Source organism: Mus musculus, chromosome 11 (assembly GCF_000001635.26).
Source record: "Mus musculus strain C57BL/6J chromosome 11, GRCm38.p6 C57BL/6J".
NCBI lineage: Eukaryota > Metazoa > Chordata > Mammalia > Rodentia > Muridae > Mus > Mus musculus.
Window position 1 is genome coordinate 21,550,372 of NC_000077.6, and position 21,597 is coordinate 21,571,968.

Sequence of the window (21,597 nt, forward strand, 5' to 3'; positions counted from 1 at the left end):
CAATTGAGTAAGTATGACATAGATCATGTAAGAAATAACACCAGCAGTTAGCTTCAGAGTGGGGGTATTGCTACACAGCAGCATGTGACCAAGGGTAGGTCAATTACATGTGCCAGAAGGTCCCATGCGAGTTTTTCTCCCATTGAGCAGGATTGAGCTTTGTAAAGATGATGGCAGCATAAGGGTGTGACGGATTGCTGAGAAGGAAGGGGAGGAGGAGACCGAGCCTTGAAAGTCCCTCTATTAGGATCTGTTAAGAGGATGCTGATCGAGTAATTTTCTCATATTATCTGGGTTACCCATGATCCAGCATACTGATGCAAGCTTAAGTCTTCTCTAGCCATTATTGTGGGGGGTGCTTTCCTTCTAAAATGGCCTGCTGACTAACATAAGTCGGGGGAAGGGAGCAGTACCACAAAATGAAAGGTTCAGAGAGTAAAGTGATGCATTCTGGGTAACTGGGTAGCGGTTGTGCTTAATTTTACATTTTTAACATGGGTCGGGACAAAATAGGCATATACACCATAAAACTTATAGTCAATTTAAAACAAACGATTATCTCTATTTTAAGTAAAAATTCAAGGGTAACACATTTTGAAAGGGCCACAGTACCCATTCTTCAAAGTGAGCCAAGGGAATATGGAATTGTGCCAACTGGACCTCAAGGGTATTGAATGAAAAAACGGTTTCAGTGTCTCTTGTGATCGCCATCTAAGATATGGAGACAGAATATAATCAACATTTGACAATGGCAGTAAATAGATTCAGAAAGAGGGGAAAAGGCATCTGGGCAGTTAAATTCTTAATAACTTGTAACCATGCTCAATTGCATTGTCTGCATTGGGAGGATACAATAAAACGCATTTATATGAGGTGTAGATTGCATCCTCCTACCCTTAAGCTATTAAGTTCAAAGATACAGTATCCCCAGGAAACAAAGCCTTCACACAAAGCCTTCCTGCATCTCCCCTCCACTCCACGCTGGCTGAGTTTTTATTCTGACCGCTGGCTTCAGCATTTTGAGGAATCTTCCTCTCAACAGGACATTGATATCTGAGCAGAACAGAAAATTGTCCTCATTTCCAACCTAAAGGTGGCATATTTACATAAGCTTCTCTCTCATTTAAACCTGTCTTAATCCCCAAGGATTTAATAGTTGAAATGCAAAGTCCATTTTTAATAAATAAAAAGTCAGGCAAAGCAAACCTCATCTGGAGAATTTTAACAAATCACTTTTCTCCCTTTAAGAAAATGTTGTCTTCTTTAAAAGTTGTATGGTTTCATCTGATATTTCTACTTTCCAGGAAAGATATTCAAATGAGAATGTATATATATATGCATGTGCATATAAAGGTGTTCAGAAGCTGGCCTCAAAACATGCTGCCCAGCATATTGATTATTTAGGGTTAAAAGAAGTTGAGAACCAGCTCTTGCCTCCTGTGCTTCAAGTATGGTGTCCACTTTCTCCTTTGGTAAAGCAAGGTTACATTTCTGAAGATTCCACTAGTCAAGATACCCATACCAGGAAAAAGAAATGTCTGGAGTCAACTTTTGTTAGGATACTCTCTTACTGCAGGACTGGGTAGGGTTAGTCATTGTTCAGTTTCTTCTGACCCTTCTGCTCTCTCTCCTCCACCCCCCTGCAAAAGGCCCCAAATGCTGTCCTTCCTGTAATGCAGGTTGGTTTGTGACAATTGTCAGGTCACTTCCTTGAGTCTGATGTTTTGATGGAACTCCGATACACATGCGTTTAAGAGAAATTGTTTCTCTCCTGTTTATGTTAATTTAGACAGAACTCAATCTACCAGGGTAAAAGGAAGCAGCCTTCCTCTCTTACACACAGGAGATAAGGGAGGACTGAGAGCGTAGGTTCCTGTGACAGTGCAATATAACCATTTTAATCTTACTTCCCATGTGTATCTAAATCAGGGGTGGTTCTGAGGTTTTTATTTTGCATTTGATAGCTGTGTTGAAAGGCAGCTAGTCTGCAGTGCTACTCCAGTGAACATTAAAGCAGGGTTAGTTATTAGCTCTTGAGGTTGCAGTAGTGTTACAGGAACTTAGAGGAAAAAAAAAGATACATCTGTGTTAAAGATTCTGTAAGACTGGACAAACTGACAAGACTGACAAACAGCACTTCCTGATGGTAGAGAGTTGGGATGTAGACATAGAACCAAGTTATCCAAGGCTGTGTTTATCACCATTGATCACTCTTATGACTATCATGTGGGATATAGTAACTTATTAGACTTTATCTCCCATCATCCCTAAAGCTAAATATGTCATCAGATAGCATCTGGAAGCTGTAGTAGACTTCCTGGCTTTGCTATAGCTCACCTACCTGGTGTTTCTACTGCTATGTTGAAAGTGTCTGGATTTATGATTGTCTTTCATTCTCTAAGTATAAAAAGTTCGTGAACCCGTTGCCATATTAGAACACGGTGCTTGGATAACCTGAGTCTGTGTCTATAGGCTATCATCTCTTAATTTGGCTCCAGAATGAATTCTCGTTTCTCAAAAGAAACTTTCTCCAGAAAACCACAGTGGGAGCTACGTGTTTGTACCAGCAAGCCCCTTTATGTGTCTCTCAGTTTGGTCCAGGACCACTGGTCTTTTCTCCAGCCAACAGGATAGAATCCACATCCCAGACCCGAGGATCAGGGATCTTATTTTTCTCTTTTTTCTTTGTTGAGAGCAGAATGAGGCCTGCTCCAAGTTACTACATGTTTGTGTAAGACACTGATTTTTTTTTTCAGGCTATGCTTTATTCTAAGAGACTCCCTTTTACAAACAGCTTTGATTCCAATTTTAAGGTGAAGGACCATTTCTCTAGGGTGAGCTTGTAAACACCACCATCTCTTCTGCCCCACCCACGGAGCACAGACTGATAAATGACCTATTCCTGGGAGTAGAAATGGAACCACCTTATAAATGTATTGGGATAAATTGACACTGTAGGCACACAAATGTATTAAAACCATACCAGAGAAACCAAATAACTTATCAGACACACCAGACCTAGGAAAGAGTGGGACTCCCTCACTTGGACCTCCAAACATTCTAGCACCTTGATGGCAATGACCCCATCCCTGAGCTGTCATTTGATACCTAGTGTGTGTGTAAGTGGGTGTGAGTGTGTGTTCCTGTGAGGCTGTGTGTGTGCGTGCATGTGTGCAAAGAATCCCCAGCTGACCCTGGAACCTCAGTTCCATCCCCTGCTGTTGATTTAGTTTCCTCAGTGGGTATTGGACATCTTCCTGTTAGTCCATCTGGGCATACACCTTGTTGACTGAGTTCTGAACTTCTTTCTGGTTTATTTTCCTTTTACCTATTTTCTTTTTCCTTTCCTTTTTAAAAACATTTTTTGGGGTGCTAGGGGCCGAGCCTCAGGTTTTTCCTCTATTCTAGGTGTTTATTCCTAGGCTATGTTCACAGATGAATTTATAATTATTCCCTCAAGAAAGTGAGGAACTTCTAATTCTTCAGATTTGACCTTAAAAAACCAACTCCTCAGGACACCCCCCCACACCCCCCTCCCAGAGAGAGAGAGAGAGAGAGAGAGAGAGAGAGAGAGAGAGAGAGAGAGAGAGAGTGAACCAGTACTGTCTAAATGGATCCTCACCCCCATTATTTTCTTCAAAGAACTTAGTTGACCACTAGGTTCCCCCAACACAAAGCTAAGCTGTTATCAGACAACATCTGAGGCCCTCAGAAAAGGTTTCCTCACTTCTGAAACCTGCCTACTTGGTGTTTCCAATATATTCAAAGGGCCCAGATTTATGACTTTTTTTGTTTTGTCTTTACGAAAACTTCATGAAATTGTTGCCATTTTAGAACATGGAATTTGGAGTAACCTAAATCTGTATTCCCTTGCAATCGTTACTCTTATTTGGTTCCAAAATAAGTGATCTCATTCCCTTTGAGACGAGAGCTGTTTCTTATATAAATAACCCTAACAGTACCAACTCTATCTGCACATAAAATCATCGCTCATCTAGATCTCATGAGGAATGAGTTTTAACACCCCCATATACTCAGTGAGTGACTATAGTTACTGTTTGAACTTTTGTTCACTATTAACATGTAATACTTGTGTTTCTTTCTGGGGGCTATCCATGCCTGCTAGATACCCTTTGCTGAGGTGGTGGGGGATTCCATTTTCTACTCCTGTGGAACAATTAGGAGTTTGGGAAGATGAGCACCTAGGTTTCTTGCTTCAGGACAGACACTCCTAATTTATAGAAAAATGGAACCATGCAATATAAAAACTGTGTATAAATAGTCCTTGTAAGGTTTATTTACCTTATATGTATGAATGCTTTGCCTGCATGCATGTATGCGTATCACATGCACTATTAGATCCCTTGGACCTGGGGTTATAGATAGTACTGAACCACCTTTAAGGGTGCTGGGAATTGAACCCAGGTCCTCTGCAAGAACAAGTGCTCTTAACTGCTGAGCCATTTCTCTACTATATGTATTATAAATTATTTGTTGTTGAGATCAGGCTATGCCCTAGTCTAAGTCACTCCCTACTATTTAAAGCAGTGATTTCTTAAGCCAGGCACTGCCCCATGAGACTTTCTTTCACAAGTGCTTTTGACACCATATGAAGATGGAAGATAACTCAGTTGGGTGGACACATGAATGGGCACCATCTATCCAGAAACACAGCAGACTGATTCCTGGGAAAGGGGTCCAGCCCATGCATTTATTGGGGTAGATGGGGGCTTGAGATAGCACATGGGGGTGTTAAAACTGTGTCACAGAATCCATGGCCAAGAACAACCATTTCAGACTAAGGAGATGGAGCATCTCTCACCTGAGTCACATGAAGAGCTGATCACCTGTATCACTGTTATCACTGTATCCACTCTAGTCTGTTACTTGAGCACCCTGTACTTAACAGATAGGCAGAGAACTGTCCTGGGGGCTTCAGGTTGTCTCCATCCCTGCTGTTGAAACAGCATGCTGCTAAATTGTTGACTGCTGTCCTGTTTGCTTCTCTGGACCTGCTGTCCATCTGTTTGTCTGTCCCTTCATCTGGACCCACTAAAACCTGGAGAGGTGCTTCATTCACCAAGAGACAGCATAGAAAGGCAGAGATAGAGAGCCATGAAAGAATGACAAGAGATGTGGGGGAAGTCAGTCTTCAAAGAAATCCCATGAACAAACCTGGCTTTTGTACATTTTCAGAGCTGGGAATGATTTAGTTTCAGATAGCATACATGACAAAAATAAACAAATAAATAAAAAAACGGGGGTGAGGGAATCCAGGTATAGAGCTCTTATCTGCAGCATAGACAAATCCCTTAACCCTACCACAGAGAGTTCATGGTAAAGATGAGATGGTCTGATTTCTTCAATTTTTTTTGTTTCTGTTTTTTTGTTTTTGGTTTTTGGTTTTTTGAGAGAGGGTTTCTTTGTGTAGCCCTGGATGTCCTGAAACTCACTTTGTAGACCAGGCTGGCCTTGAACTCAGAAATCTGCCTGACTCTGCCTCCCAAGTGCTGGGATTAAAGGCATGTGCCACCACGCCCAGCTGATTTCTTCAATTTTTAAGATTTGATTTCTGAGTGTGATCACTGTCTTCACGGTGTAAACTGTAATGTAACTATTATTAAGATTAGAGTAAAATACACGTTTTCCTTGGTGGAGGTGGGGGTTGGGGTGGGTGGATCAGGGATAGCTGGGTTATTTGGGCAAATTGCTGTCGATGAAACTGTCATGCTTTCTCAATTTATTGTTCTTCAATAAATGTGACACTGAGGAAAGATCAAGTGTTCATCTGCTTCTGACGCTGCACCTCCCACACCTCTAGTGCCATTTTGTATTTTCAAAACAAGAGATAGTTGGGAAATGAAATGTGAAAGAAATATAGCATGCAGAGTCTTGAGTTCCTGTGTTACAGGAGCAAGGATGTTATGGGGATTGAGAACTTATCTGGCACTCATGCAAAATTTTATTAACTTATATACAATTTTGGCTTTATGCTTCTCACTAATAAAAGTCCTGAAGGTAGCTTTTTTTTTTTTTTTTTTTTTTTTTTTTCCTAATGGTAGTTTTAAACTCTTGCTTTTTTCTTTTCCAGATCCTATCAGAGCTGGTGAAATAGGTCATCTTATTATTAAGAAAAACAATTTTTAAAGACAGGGTTTCACGAATCCTATATTGGCCATGAAGTCACTATGTAGCCTAGGATGACTCTGGCTTTTGCCTTTCCTGAGTGCTGGGATTACAGGCACGCACCACTATGCTTAGTTCTGAGTGGTGTTGAGGATTGAATGCAGGGTTTTGTGAGGTATAGGCAAACACTGTATGCACTTTAATATAGATAATATTTACTAATACAGGTAAACAGCAAATCTAACCAACAAGTATTTGAATATCCACAAAGCAAATTACAGCCAGCTTTGAGATTATGGTTATTTATTGCACTGAGTAATGCACAAAACACACAAAGATGATGCATGTCTTCTCATGGAAAACAGACTGACTCAAAAACAGTTTTATGTTTCTAATAATCTTAGCTTACAAATATTAATAGTGTGGTATTATTGGCTATCAAATATTAATGACTTCATTATTCTGCTATAGAATATAAAGAAGATAGATTATCTGCAACCTTCTTACAGCTAATTTTAAAATCAAATTATGAGCAAAACATGAACCAACCTTTAAGGACTTAAGTAATGGGATCCCTCTGAAATTGATTGGGCTTCCTTGTTTATGTTAGAGACTAATGCTTTACTTCATAATATTTTCCATCTTTATTTCTTTTAGTCAATTAAAAAAGTAAAATTATAATCTATTGGGCAAACTTGTTTTCCTGAAGATACTAAATATAAAGTAGAAACAGAGTCTGAGAGATTTTCACTTGAATATACTTTTATTTAGATTGCAGCACTAACAACATGATAGACTTTCACAAATCATAAAGCACACACTATTTAAAATATTTTGCTGTTCACAATTTGAATGTAGCATTATTACTGTTTGGTACTAGGCTCAAAGACGACATTTTGATTCCTCAGCCTTCGGCTGTCTGCTGATGTCAAAACGAGTGTCTAGTCACGCAGAGGAGAGAAACTCAAAAGCGGTCTCCTTTTCCTCGGTCAGCTCCTTTGCTGTCAGGTCCATCTTTTCACGGGAGAAGTCATTAATGGGGAGGCCTTCAACAAACTTCCAGGTCTTATTCTGTCAGGGGACAAGGGCGAGAGCTTCAGCTGAAGTGACAGTGGCTTTTCAGCGGGGACCAGCAGGGATAGCCTAGCTTAGAATGGTAACTCAAAGCACACCTGTTTTAAAGCCTGACTCTAAATTGGAGTCCACTTTAAAAAAATCATCCTCAGGATGGAATCCAGCCAGGGTCTCCTGCATACTAGGGACGAGCTCTTCCAGAACGCAGGGCCTATACACACTAGCAGCCCTTCCGTGGGGGGAGTGAGTCTGCCCTGGATGAACAGGCACCATGACACCACCATGACACCACCATGTCAAGCAGCCCAGTGCTTCAGACTCACGGGGAGGCAAGGCTTCCCTAGTCCTGGTGTGATACTGACAGTGTGCGCAGTGTCAGCTAGATAAACGGCAGCTTCTCTCCAGAAACCATTAGTGCTCTGCCTCCTGGTCAGCTCTGAGTTTCTAGGATGTTCACAGTGCCTGACCCACCCAGTCCCCGCTTTCTGAATAGGCCTACGACTTCTTCATTCCCTCAGGTCAGTCCCAAACTGACAAATATCATGACACTTGAGTTTGAAATGCATTGAGTTTTCAAAGAAATCCACAGAAAGTTATAATGAACCATACTATGATTACAATAAACAATAATGCTGAGCACTATACGTTTGTGAGGAAATTAAACTCTATTTATGGGTACAATACAGAGTTCTGTACTAACAAAGTATCTAGTACTAGGAGTTAAATCTTGCTTTCCAGAACAGTTTCAGTATTGAATTAAAGACAAAGCATTAGGAAGGAATATCTATATATATTCTAAAAATATTATATACATGTACACTATACATATCCACACATATTTAATATCATATGTGTGTATATGTATGTGTGCCTCTTCCATGTTACCCCACCTTGATCACGACAGGGAATGAGTAGAGCAGGTCATCAGGGACACCATAGGAGTTGCCATCAGAGATAACACCCATCGACACGAACTCTCCCTGAAAAAGTTTACATTATCATAGCTTACAGGGATTGGTTTACACAATCAACTAACAACCTACTACAATGAAAACATGACTTCCTTGACTGTGCATAACTGCTGTTTGTGAGGACTCAGCAGCCACACTGGGTCACAGATATCACTTCATCTACACTTCCAGATCATGAAAAATAGGGCATAGCTTCACACTCACTTTTTTCATGTTTTAAAGATTAAACAATTTATTTCTTTATGTGTCTATGTCTATCTGTGCATGCACATGTATGTACAGGTCTCTTGGAGCTGTGGTTATAGGTGGGTGTGAGCTACCTGACATGGATGCTGGGAATGAACTTGGCCCTTCTGCAAGCAAAGCAACCACTCTTAACTGCTGAGCCATCTCTAGCCCCAAACACTGTCCTTGTTTTATAACTGAGAATATAATGGCCCAATACTGATTTTAAAAAGAATGGCCTTTAACTCCTAAAATCTTCTATGATAAACATCATGGGACAGTTGACAGCACAGCTTAGGAAAGGTTAAGTAACATTTGGGGGCTCCTTGGCTAGCAGGCACGTGAGCTAAGAAATGAACCCAACTGGCTTAATTGCATTTTTTTCAATCCAGAAAGAAAGGCCAGTACAAATGAGAACCCTCACCTCTGGGGTTCCAAACCAGATGTCTCTGATGTGGTCTGCGATGGCTTTCGCAGCAGACATTGCACTGGACAGCTTCCGAGCCTTGATGACAGCAGCACCACGCTGTTGCACAGTCTGGGTGGGACACAGAGAGACAGTGGTACCTGAGCATGCCAGCCAAATCCTCATCACCACTGCAAGCATGGCTGAAAGAGGTCCCTCCAACGTTAATCTTACTATCCTAACTCAGTTAATTCTACCTATAGAACATGTGACACTAAATACAGGGAAGCAGATTTTGGTATAAACAGAAGTAGATGGCTCTGTTTTTCTGACTTGGAGAATCTCAAGTGTCATAGATCAGGTCACATCAGACAATGAAAACCATCTTTTTGCACACTTCAAAAGAATATATTAGAGTAAAACAGCAGCTGTCCTTGAGGGTCCCACAGGGCCCTGGCAGACACTCAGCTCAGCAGTGTGCTGTGTGTCTCCTCTGGCTGCTCAGAGGGTTCACATCCTTCTTACCGTGATGAACTCTCCCTTCAGCCAGCTGTCGTCTTTCAGGGCTTCATACACACCGACTTCCTTTCCTTGCAGTTTCACCTTGGCATGATTGACATCTGGATACTGGGTCGATGAATGATTTCCCCAGATAATGACATTCTTTACATCATCAGCGGTTACACCGAGTTTAAGAGCAATCTAGTTCAATGTAAAACAATCATATCAGTTAGGCAACTGATTTTTATTGCACTTTGTACCTCGTTTGTCAGACGCCCTGAAGTAAAGGCAAAGAGCTTCTGAAACATTAAGCTACACGGACTTGGAAAAGGGCAAATGTTACTGCTCAGCAAGATCCTAAAACACTTAATGACGCCAGCAACTATGAACCAGAAACCTTGCAGATACGCTAGTATCTAAGAGCATCCTGTAATTTACGATTAGATTATTAGCACGGTATGTTTACCAAGTATAAAACACTGACCGACAGGTGAGCAGATGCTAACACATACATATGAGCTTTGTTTTGTTCTTCGTGGGCTGCCGCCTCATCACTGTGGTCAGGCACTTTAGGTGTACTTATCCTAATCTGATGAAATTTGTGTTATTAATTTTTAATTGTAATTAGAGATGTTGCTATTAGAAGGGACTTACATCATCAAACTGTGGCTGCCCCTGTTTTATAGATCTGAGGACTAAGCCTTGTGATGTAACACAATGACAGAATGGTCATTCTGATAAACTCAGCAGAAGCTGAGAATATTCTAGCTGAAATGCATTTAAGACAGAGATCATAATGAACTCAGCATGCTTTAAACACACTCAGGACATTTGCATCAGCCTATAGCTATACAAAGTCTGCTCTCACAGTCTTTTTATAAGAAAATATTTAACACATTTATGTATGAATATTTATACTAATACTTTGGGTAAAAACCAGAGTGTACTAAGAACTTTAGAACTCTTGACCCCTTGAATATTGGCTTTAAGTACTCAAAAATAGTGACGACCAACTGCCTCTAGACGTCTCCTCACTGCAGGCCCCTCCTCACTGCAGGCCCCTCCTCACTGCAGGCCCCTTAGGTTCCCTTCCTTTGTTTATGTTGCTTATGGTCTCTTAGTTCTTTGATCTCTTGAGTTAACAAAGCACAGGTATTCTGTGCCTAGCAGGTGCTGCTTCTGATTGTAAATCATGTCAGAATCAGGGTGAAATTAATACATACAAAGGATAATATTTCTTGCTTCCTTAGGCAAGCTTTCAAGTTTGTCAAATAGATGTGTTAACTTTCTGACTAATTCTCCAGCCCTAATCCCCCCTGCCCCAGCAGCAGCTCAGATCATTCAAATCATCTTGTATGTACATATATATTATGCAAATCATCTTGTATGTACATATAGACCATGCATGCATACATCTAGCATTGGTTTTCACATACACAGAGTTCAGTAGGTGATATATCAGTCACTGGTAATTAAAGCTTTTAAGTTTTTGAACAAATCATGGAGGACTTGTCATGATTCCTGTAAGAAAATTTTATTTTGGGTTTAATTATTTCTCATTTGGATAGCAACTTCTATAAGAGGAAGAAAATGCTTCTTCAAAGACTCTGACAGCTCTCACTGTGCCAGCCTGACACACAGAAACACTGTGCCAGACTGACACACAGAAACACTGAAACTGCCTAGCCAGGCCTGTGCGGAACAGACTGTGCCCAAAGGGATGCACCAGCAAAACTTCGCTCTTGGTTCATTTATGACTTTTGCCCCAACAAGGGAAACCATTTCAAGCACTAGGACAAAGTGCCACTCTGTGAGATTTGGGAAGCAGAACTGTCCAACGTCCGCTGCTACCCAGGCCTTGGGAAGGCCATGGAGCAGCTTGCCAGAGTCCTCTCACCACATTCTCTGCAGGAGTTAAATGAGGACTCACTGGTCAGCCCACATAGACAACTGCTGTCAAGTTTTCTTCGCCTACACTGCCCCTCATGCCTGGCCTGGGTCCCAGTCAAATCTCTTCCTTTCCAGCCACTATGTGACTACTACTAAATATAGCCTAAAGCATCTCACAGATTATTTAATAACTAAGTTCACTGGAGTGTTGAAGAGCTAGTAAAATGTATTTAGTTTACTTAATACTACTGTACAGAGCATACACAAGGCTTTAGTTTATACTCTGTGAATCTAGTAGGTTCCAGCATTATTTACTCTACGACTTTGGGCAGGTTCCCTGATCGCTTAAAGTCTCATGAATCTTTTCTGTAAAACAAGCAAATTAAATGCCTCCTCCAGTCACCACGAGAATTAAAACCCATATAAAGCACAAAACTTGCAGGAAACTTAACAAATTATTTTCTCTCATTGGATATTCCAGAGCTGAAAGAATTAACTCTCAGTCTAGGGCAATGGATTTTTTTTTTTTAAAACTTTAAGTGCATACCTTTTTCTGTTTAAGGTATAGTTTTCTTAAAGCTAACATGGTAGGTAGTGCAGCCCCACAGAACTCTCCAGAAGCAATGGTCTGTGGCTGAAGCAGAGTGGACAAGGACAGAAGCACTGTGCTCGAGAACTCCAGCTTCATCTACCTTAAGAACAGAAGCTGGCCTAGGTGTGTAGCTTAGCTCCCAACATCTTGAAAAGCTACTGCTAACCTCCGAGTCACTGGTTCCTTTGACATCTAAATCTACGCCTCCAAGAAATAAAGAGCGATATGATTTTAGTAGTTATACAAAACATTTTAAAAGATTAAAATTGAATATTAAATACAAAATTCACTGCAGAGAAAAATGAAGCATAAACATACACAACTCAATCTTTTGTTCTACAATCTATGATATCATTAAGCTAAATTATGTTTCATGTGTTATTTCATTTGTAAATAACTTTTAACTACTATAGTGAAACAACATTGGCAACTGTAGTGAATTATAATTGGATATATATATATGAAGCTAAATATATATATAACAATTGGTGAGTTGAAGATAAAACTAAGGAGGAAGGCCAACTCCTTAACCTCCAAAAAAGTTAGACTTCCTAACTTTTAATTAAAAAAAGAAAAACAAAAAACAATAGAATAGCTCCCTGCTCAACAAAACCAACAAATGTACAAACCAAAGTTTAATTATTTTAAAAGTAAAAGAAAAACATTTCAAAGCTGAAAATTTTTAAATCTAAAAGCCATTTTTCTTACTTGAGATTTTGCTCGGTTGTGGTCCAAGCGAGTCAGGCAACTGAAATTCTCCTTGGGGATCGATGGCGCTGACTTGGAGGCTGTCAGGCAGTTCGTATTGGCTGGGTTTCCCACAACAATGACCTAGATGGGTGGGAGGCACAGAGCACACACTGATACCTGTCGTACAACTGGACTAAACATGCCTAACAGGGCCTCTATATCAGATTTCTATGATATACAAGTCAGTTTCCAGCTGGCAATAAAAGGACCTAAGGGAGACATAGCTTTATGTTTCACTATGGAGACGGAGACAGATCATCCATCTATTTGACACAAAAAAGCAAGAAATCTAAACCTTCATCTTAGAGTTTGATTGATAAAAGTTTCCTTTTTTAAAGTGTTGTTTTTTTTTTTTTTTTTAGGAAACCAATTTTTTGGTGAATTAAGTGTTTCTTAAACTGGCTTAATCCTACGAATTACCTGGGCTACTTGGCAAAATACAGATTCTCTTCACAACTGCTCTCCATCTAGTGAATCAAACACACACACACATAACTCTTTTGCCTCTGAGTATCCGTCTGTAAGGATTTTCCTCAGCAGAAGCCCCCCCCCCTTTTCTGTAGAGGTAGAATTATCATGTAAATAGAATCATAAGTCCAGGTAGCCTGAATTTTACATCTGAGCACCTCTGTAATCTCTTAGCAAGAGCCCTGTGCATTCCTGATCATTCTTACTCCTTGTTAATGATTACAGAGGAAAGTTAACTATTTAAAATGAAATGCACAGTAAACAAAAATATAGGCAACAATGAAATATTATATCCAGGTCACTTATGAAGAATGGCTTTGGAACATGAAGACAAACTTAGAATGAATATAAATAGCTACAGAGACAGAAGAGGAAGTCATGAAACAGCCTGTAACAATTCCATGAACGCAGAAGCTGCGTCTGCAGTGACTGACAGAAAGCACTCAGCAGTCACCTTCCAGAACACACAAATGACCCTGAAGGTCTCAACAAGCACTCACAGCAAGCAGTACAAGAAAGCTGTCTTTTCCCTCCATGTCTATCTGTACTTGCTGACCTTGGTATAGAACTATAAACTAATACAAGCAGTTCTGGCATTTAAACATCAAAAGCAGAAGTCTGAAATACAAGTAAGAAAACAACCCCATGAAATCTGCTGTGAGTCACCTTAACTGATTTCTTGGCGTATTTCTCCAAGGCTGTGCCCTGGGATTTGAAGATTTTCACATTGGCTTTCAGTAGGTCCTTCCTCTCCATGCCTTCCCTTCTTGGCATGGAGCCCACTAGGACAGCCACATCCAGGTCTTTGAAGGCAATCTCTTCTTTGTCCGTTGCAATGACATCTATGGACATGGCAAACAACACACAGTGCTACTTAAATGACCAAGTTGAAGTTTCCCCTTTCATATTGAATCTACTTATGTTTTTAAACTGTGCCAAATGTTGATTTTCATAGTTCACATTGATGCACTTTTCAGAGACCTAAAGATAATACACTCACTTAATGACCCCTAAGAACACAGCAGAAAGTCAATAATTATTTTGTATTTTTATATCAATAATTATCTCAATTAAAATAGCTTTATGTTTTTATCACTTACATAATTAGATATGATGCAGCATTTGTTTTTTACATATCTATCTATATATCTATATCTCTATGGAGATATATCTATATCTATGGATATATATATGTATATACATCTATGTGTGTATATATATGTGTGTATACACACACACACACACACACACACACACACACACACACATATATATATATCTCCATGGATAAAACAAAAGAAAAACTGACTCACCTAATCTTTAGATTATAGTTATTCCAAGATTTAAGATACCAATTGAAAAAATAATGTTTACCAGGGCATACTCTAATAGGGATAATGCAAAGGATTGTATTCTATCAAATGTAATCTTCACATTTCACAGATGAAGAAACTAAGGCATAAGGGAATTAGTGCCACTCTGATAAGATAGGGAGGTTGGTCCAGAGTTCAACTGGAACCCAGTGTCAATCTGATAAATATATAACTTGTTTTTTGATCAAGGAACATGCAATGTTGTTTTCCTTTGAACATATTAAAAAGGCCATAGCTGAAAGTCAGCATTTCTATCTGTAACGTTTTAGGCTAATAAACCCATCTCAGTCAGGTTGCTGAGACCCCAAACGGAGGAATGTAAGGAAAAAAAAAACTATCTGTGTCCCTTTTCGGTCACGGTTTCCCTTTGCTGCCACATTTACAGCAGTCTGAGGAAACTCTGGGCCATTAGTGACAGAGGACACAGCAGAAAAAGGGCTGTAAATAGAAATGCCGCAGAGGGACCGCCTCGGAAAGGGCTGTAAGGAAAAGGAGCCACAGAAAGGCTGGCACAAACAGGAGCCACCCAACAAGTGACCTGGAGAGTCGCTCTTCTAGGAAATGTCTGATGGGACACGGAGTTAGTTCATGCTTTCCCTCAAGCTGGGCAGTTTAAGGACAGTTTACCCATCTCAAACCTGTGCTTGGCAAATGGAAGAGGAAATATACAAGGAACAACTAATGCCTAGAGCAGCACCCAACCTGGAGAACACCCCTTGGAATGGAAAGTAGTCTGTTATAGGATCCTACTATTACTTCTAAATGACTTCAAATAACAGCACAATGCAAACAACCTGGATGTAAAATCCTTGAGCATACTATACTTAATTAGTATTATAAATTATATGTAGGCATGAGGGAAAACAAGCCCTTGACTTGCCACCGATTGCTTCTTGCTTTTGTACTTATTTGTTCTTGGTATTTGCGTTAAAAACAGTAGTGTAGTTCAAACAACAACAACAAAACACTTTTGTGAAACAATTTCTGACAATCTTTAATACAAATCTTTAAAACAATCTATCTTTAGTAAGCTATGCAGTGCTATACCATCTGTTTTCTTTGACTTCCCAACTCACCCTGCAGAAGGGGAAGGGCACAGTCTTGCAGTTCCATCAGGACACCGTCCAGAACACCCATCATGGGGGTGATGTCCAACAGCACAAGAATGATGGGCTGCCAAAGAGCAAGGACAGCAGGCAATGCGGTTATGGTGAAGGTCGGGGTGGTTACTGCATTCTCTCTCACACAAAGTCCCACCCTATTTTTGTTTGTATATATTTAGTTCCCACTAATTAGTCATAATTATGGAAGAGAGATGCCATAGCTTGCTTAGTAGCTGCAGGTATGATTTCTCTTTATAAATAGCTAACAATAGATGACTACGATATCTGACATGAAGAGAAAGTTCAATTATCTGTAGGTCGAGAGAAAAAAATTAACAAAGACTTTAGAAAAGGATTTTAGCATACATATTTTAGCATTGTTAGAATTACGGGTGCCTGTTTCCTGTGGTGTAGATTTCACATCTGATTATTTGGGCTCAAAACACCAAGATTAGAAACAAAGGACAGATTCTACAACCTTTTCAAAGGCCCCTCCCCAAGAGTTACTCTCATTAGTGAGTGACACACTGATTGTTGCCTGCTAGCCAGTCACACAAAGCTACAGAAATGCACCAGGTGGAAGACCTGATTGCAGGTGGTTTTCAGTGCCCACAGGGTGGCCTATAAACATCTTCCTAGCCTCTACTTACAGCAAAGGACTCATTGCATTTATGGGGCTGCCTATTCCTCCACTATTTGCAACTAAATACAGAACCTTATTAAGAACATTTTACTACTATAGTGCCAAGGTTTATAGACGTGCCCCTACCTGGTCTTTCCCAAAGACAGATCCATTTCCAATACTGTACAACAGTGAATATGCAATTTGACCAGCTGCTCCAGTCACAAGGACTCTGATTGGTTCAGACTGTAATGAAAAAGACCCACAGTTTATTAACATGTTACCTTAATAAGGCAATGCATGCATTAAAAGTGAACATGACATCGTAAAGTCCCTTCTTGACTTGCTTAGAAAAAGAACAGGGTTGGTTTTAGTAAAGACAGCATGTACAAATGAACTAAGCAACTTATGAAGTGTGTCCTTTGGTGGCATGCTTATGAAGCGATCTTTAACTCTTACTAAATGGGAGCATAGCTAAAAAATGCAGAACTGGATTTATGTATGTAACCGTGTCCATCTTTGGGAGACATTTTGCCACAATGTCGTATCTGTTTTACGTGATATAAACCCTGGCAGGTTCAGGTTGGAAGAGTCTCACAGAACCCTATCATGCAAATCCCTGAGTCCCCACCTCACTGGAGTCCGGCACACCAGGAAGAGAAGTAGCAGTGACTAACAATTTCCTCTCACTGTGAGCCAAAAAGGTGGACTAAAACAATCCTGCTTTGACTTAACTGTGCAAGAGCAAAACAACCCTGTACATAAACTCAGAGATTTACCAGTCTCTGCCCGCTGAGTGCTGACATTAAAGGTGTGCACTGTTATCCCCAGTGTTACGCCTTTATTTTTAAAAAAGATTAATTTATTCATTTTATGTATTTGAGTACATTGTCACTGTCTTCAGACACACCAGAAGAGGGCATCGGATCCCATTATAGATGGCCATGAACCACCATGTGGTTACTAGAAATTCAACTCAGGACCTCTGGAAGAGCAGTCAGTGCTCTTAACCACTGAGTCAGCCTTAAGACTTTATTTTTAAAATTGAATTTATTTAAAGTGTATGGTGTGTGGCATGTGACACAGCTTGTCACAACTTGTGGGAGTTGTTTTTTCCTTCCATAATGTGGGTCTTGGGGATTGAATTCAGGTTGTTAGACTTGGCAGCAAGCTCCTTTTACCCACTGAGCCACATCGTTGGTCTAAGCCTTTAGGTTTTTTTGTCAAGGAGGAAAAAGGTGAGAAAATTACTAATATTTGTAATATAATAAATTTTAGTATTGAATACTGTACTAAATCACAATGGCAATACCTGACAGTCTGATTCCAAGAGAAAACTAACTTTTTAAAAAGGAAGAGGAACTATAAGGGGAAAATGCAATAGTTATATAACAGGAAGAAGCAGCTGTACAGGCTAAGAGACTAAATTAAATAAGACACAGACTAAAATAACAACTGTATTCAAAATGAGCGCTGAGTAATGGAAAAAAAATTTAAATTAAGCCTAGAGAATTAAAAAAAAAAAAAGAACCAAAATAAATTGTTCTCTTCCTTGAGAGTGCTGAGTACTGGTAGGACTCTGGGCTACCCCAGTCCCTCTCTGCATGAAGAAATGGCCCACTAAATGGACTGATGTAGAAACATTTAATCTCTTTTTATTTAGAACTGTCTCTCCTAGTGACTCATCCGGCTGAGATGGAAAGACGAACAGCCTGAAACTGACAAAAGTCAGGAACGTGGTTCCCAGAGGTCAAAACAGAAAATTCACTGAGTATTGCCATAAAATCTGATGATAGGAGATTTTACTTGGATTTCTTCCTCAAAAACATACCCAGGATAGGAGTAGAAAAATATAACCAAAAGATAAAACCTCAGAAATCTATGGAGAAAAATTCTCTTTGATACCTAGATTTCTTTCCTACTTTTTCCTTATCACTAGATACATTAAATTTAATACCTAAATAAGCCAACTTTAATAAAATATGCATCTATATTAATATGTACTTAATAAAACATGTATCTATGTCCAAAATAAACTGCATGAATGAATAGAACACACTATTCTATATGGTTATTTTCTGCTATACATAGCTTTACAAGACTTATATTCTGATATTACCAGGAACTATTACTAACTATTACAGACCAATCTTTAATCCTGTATATGTATTTCATCTTGTTATCTTTCTTTTGAAGTTAAGAAATGAGAAGGGAGAGGCTGTTCCCTATCCTCTGGGTTTTGCCTATTTCTCAATCTTCCTACAATCTGAATTCTAGCCACTGTTACATCCCACCAGGTAGATAAAAACAGGTACACAGCTGGAACTCAAATACTTGCTTAAGAAGTAGCTCCATTGCCTAAGTAAGCTTCCACAAAGACTGAAATGCACACAGCTGGAAGGAGAGTGAATGAATGTGCTTTTTAAAAGTGAAGGTGTTTCAGCCAGGCAGTGGAGTACACACCTTTAACCCCAGCAGTTATATATCTACACATCTGTCATCTAGGCTAGAGTGTGAGGTTCTCCTCAGAGCAGTTTTCCTTTGACTAAAATTTGTGCTCTTCATACAGGTTTCAATGTAAACTGTCATGTAAATGAATAACATAAGGGTGAAGCTAAAAGGTAGTCAAAAAAAAAAAAAAAAAAAAAAGATAAAACAAAAACAAAAGCACACTGCCACCAGGCATGGTGACGTGTGGCGGCAATCCTAGGGCTGATAGGGGAACAGGAAGTTGAGATTTCTAAGAGTAAGGCCGGTGTGGGCTACTGTGAGACTCTAAAACAACAAAAGATCACCACTGCCCAAAGCCCCCAAGTTCAACTTGAACAACGTGAGGGAAGCTGGGTAAGAACGGAGGGGAAAGTGCCAATCTCCTCTTAAAGTTCAACCTAGTCTAGCTGATGGCCAGGACAGTATTATGTAGCCATTTATTAAAAACGTGTTCCCAGTATCACAGCCTGTAGTGAAGAGGCTGTGGCCAAGAATCAACAGTTAATTCTATCCTAGCAGTTTCCTTCTGTGCCTGGTGACTTCCGGCTTAAGGGGTTACCTTAGTATTTGAAGGTCTGATGATGAAGTAGGTAAAGGAGACACCAGTTTGGTTCCTCCTGCTTTCCTGAGATACTGCAGTTGAGAAGCAGGGGGGAGGAGAGCCTCACTGACTTGTCACACACAGTGTAACAGTGCCAGTGTGGGTTACTATTCTCTGCTCAGATATCTGGGCATGTTGCCAACACCCAAAAAGGAATGGCTTCTCTCTTGCGGGGCATTAATGACCTTCCTGCGGTTACAGGCTGCTTTGAGAATGTATTGTTTAGTTGTAAAGCTTTAAGTTTTCCCTCTGTTATTCCCCAGAATAGCATTCTCTTTTTACTTTCTATTTGCACATTTTTCTGCAATATAAAAGACAAACAGTATCATTCAGATTCCTCTAGGTGTCCTTAGCTGATTCCCCTATGGACAATGACAGAGTTCCTTTTAAAAAGGATTTGAATTGTCAAAAAAAAAAAAAAAAGGACAGCTTTTTTTTTCTTTCTTTCTTTTTTTTTTTTTTTTTTTTTTCTTTTCTTTTTTTATGAGACAGGGTCTCCCTGTGCAGCCCTGGCTGGCCTGGAACTTAGTATGTAGTCCAAGCTGGTTTTGAAATCACAGAGCCTCCCAAGAGCTGGGATTTAGGACGTGTACCACCACGGTGACTGGAACTGACAGGTCTTTTCTAAAGCAGCAATTTGCTTGCATCCTCTTCCCAGGAGGCAAGATGGTTATGAATCATGTGAGACTGCAACATCACAGAACTCTTCTACCTGGAACAACTCATGTCTTCTGGCCCAGATGTGACCTTCTAAGGGTGAGGCCAGTTCCATCTAGTGAATAACAAACTCTACACTCTAACTAGGGGCCCTGGATCTCTCTGACCTTGGGAAATCAAGGACCATGACAGGCTGTTTTAAGATTAGATGAAACAATCCTTAAATGCCCCTTTAACTTCAGAATTTCAACACTCTGAATGACATGTAACAAAGCTATCAGATGTTACATGCTGATTCTGTGGACTTATTTCCTAAAGGGGATTATGAAGTGATTTGCCAAACACATAATACAATCCTGGTAAATGGGAAGAACAAGAGACCCTAGGTGCAAGCCTTATGACCTTGAGCAACTCGCATTCTGAGTCTCAACAAATTAAATTTTAGTATTTAAAGTGGGGTTTTGGATAAGATGATTGTAAAAAGGTTTTCATATAGGCCTAACAGCCTAAAGTCTGAAGTTCTTGGATAACTAGTGCCACTTTATTACTAAAATTATTAAGACAGAGACTGCTTAAGCCATAATTTAAATAACTACTTATGTGTCAAAATAACTAGGCAACAATGACTGGAAATTAGTAATTATTCCCTTAGGGTTTCTTATAGAGATTGAGGGAGTTTTTGTCCTTGTTTGAAAACATGTCTCCTTGGGTTCTGTGAAATTTCCAATTCATCCAAAAATTTTCAATTCATCTCACATTTCCCATCTTGATATTAAAGGACAACACGTATTTTTAAAATGTAAATTTCAAAGTACTTAGCAATTTCCAGTCTGGTGGCAAATGTCACCTTCAAACAGCATGAAGATTAGTCCTACGTCAGAGCTCTCTTTCACGTCACCCCCCTCCGCCCGCTGAGGACAAGATAGATCTAGAGCTTCAACAAGATGGTTACGTTACATCTGCAAGGAGGCCTTCAGAATTTATGACAGAGTAGTAAAGAATATCGGCACTGTTTGACTAGCGATGCTAGTCCTGTCATTACAAACGGAGATCAAGAATAGGTTTTCAGTAACATTTGTTTTCTTTTAAATCAAATATGGTGGAAACATGTCTCCTGAAAACTGGGATCATAACCTGGAGCACTACCGGTAAATCAACATCAGAGGCCTATTCTTTCCAAGAGCTTAAGAGGCAAAATAGTGTTAGGACCTAATTCTTCCCCTCCCATAATTCTCATCCCCCACAACAAATCCTTTAAGGTCCTTCGGAGAAAATTTTGTCCCTCCTGCGCAAGGACTGAGACCCGACTTTCCAAGGACAGTGATTTCTCTAGAGTCCTTGCGAACCCCTTTCCAGTATCTGGGTTACTGCGACAGTCGTGAGAATGAGTCAGATTTTGCAAACCGCGCGGAGGACAGCTCCCGGCATTACTGCTTTTTAAAAGCGCATCAAGCGCAGGAGGAGGCCGAGAGGCCGGAGCTGCTGCAGGTTCCAGGAGCCCACACTCACCATTATTGCAAACTGCAAGGCCGATCTCTGCACCTGCAAAAGGCAGTCTCCAGCAGTCAGGTCACCTCTACAGCGGAACAGACTCTGGGAGAGAACGCGGGGCTGGCCCGCAAAGGTTCGGCTGGAGACACGGCCCTTTCTGGGAAGTGTAGTTCTTCCGGCGACCTCTGGCGCCCACCTTCGTGCATTCCTGACAGTGCTAAACTACAATTCCCCCAAACCCCTTCTTCCTACGCGCC

At 40.2% G+C, this 21,597-nt stretch overlaps 1 protein-coding gene across 2 annotated transcripts; it reads right to left on the reverse strand.

Moving 5' to 3' along the window:
- Nucleotides 1–6,320: 6,320 nt before the first annotated feature.
- Nucleotides 6,321–21,563, reverse strand: Mdh1 (malate dehydrogenase 1, NAD (soluble)). Of its 2 annotated transcripts, none has more exons than NM_008618.3 (9): nucleotides 21,359–21,563; nucleotides 16,249–16,347; nucleotides 15,453–15,549; nucleotides 13,670–13,845; nucleotides 12,494–12,616; nucleotides 9,328–9,504; nucleotides 8,821–8,934; nucleotides 8,091–8,180; nucleotides 6,321–7,197 (listed from the first exon to the last, which is right to left on the reverse strand). In NM_008618.3, exons 1-9 carry the CDS (start codon nucleotides 21,359–21,361, stop codon nucleotides 7,072–7,074), a joined length of 1,005 nt encoding a protein of 334 aa, NP_032644.3. In that variant the 5' UTR covers nucleotides 21,362–21,563; the 3' UTR covers nucleotides 6,321–7,071. Both variants share the same exon structure in this region, with proteins under 2 accessions (NP_032644.3, NP_001303604.1).
- Between the last annotated feature and the right edge of the window lie 34 nt (nucleotides 21,564–21,597).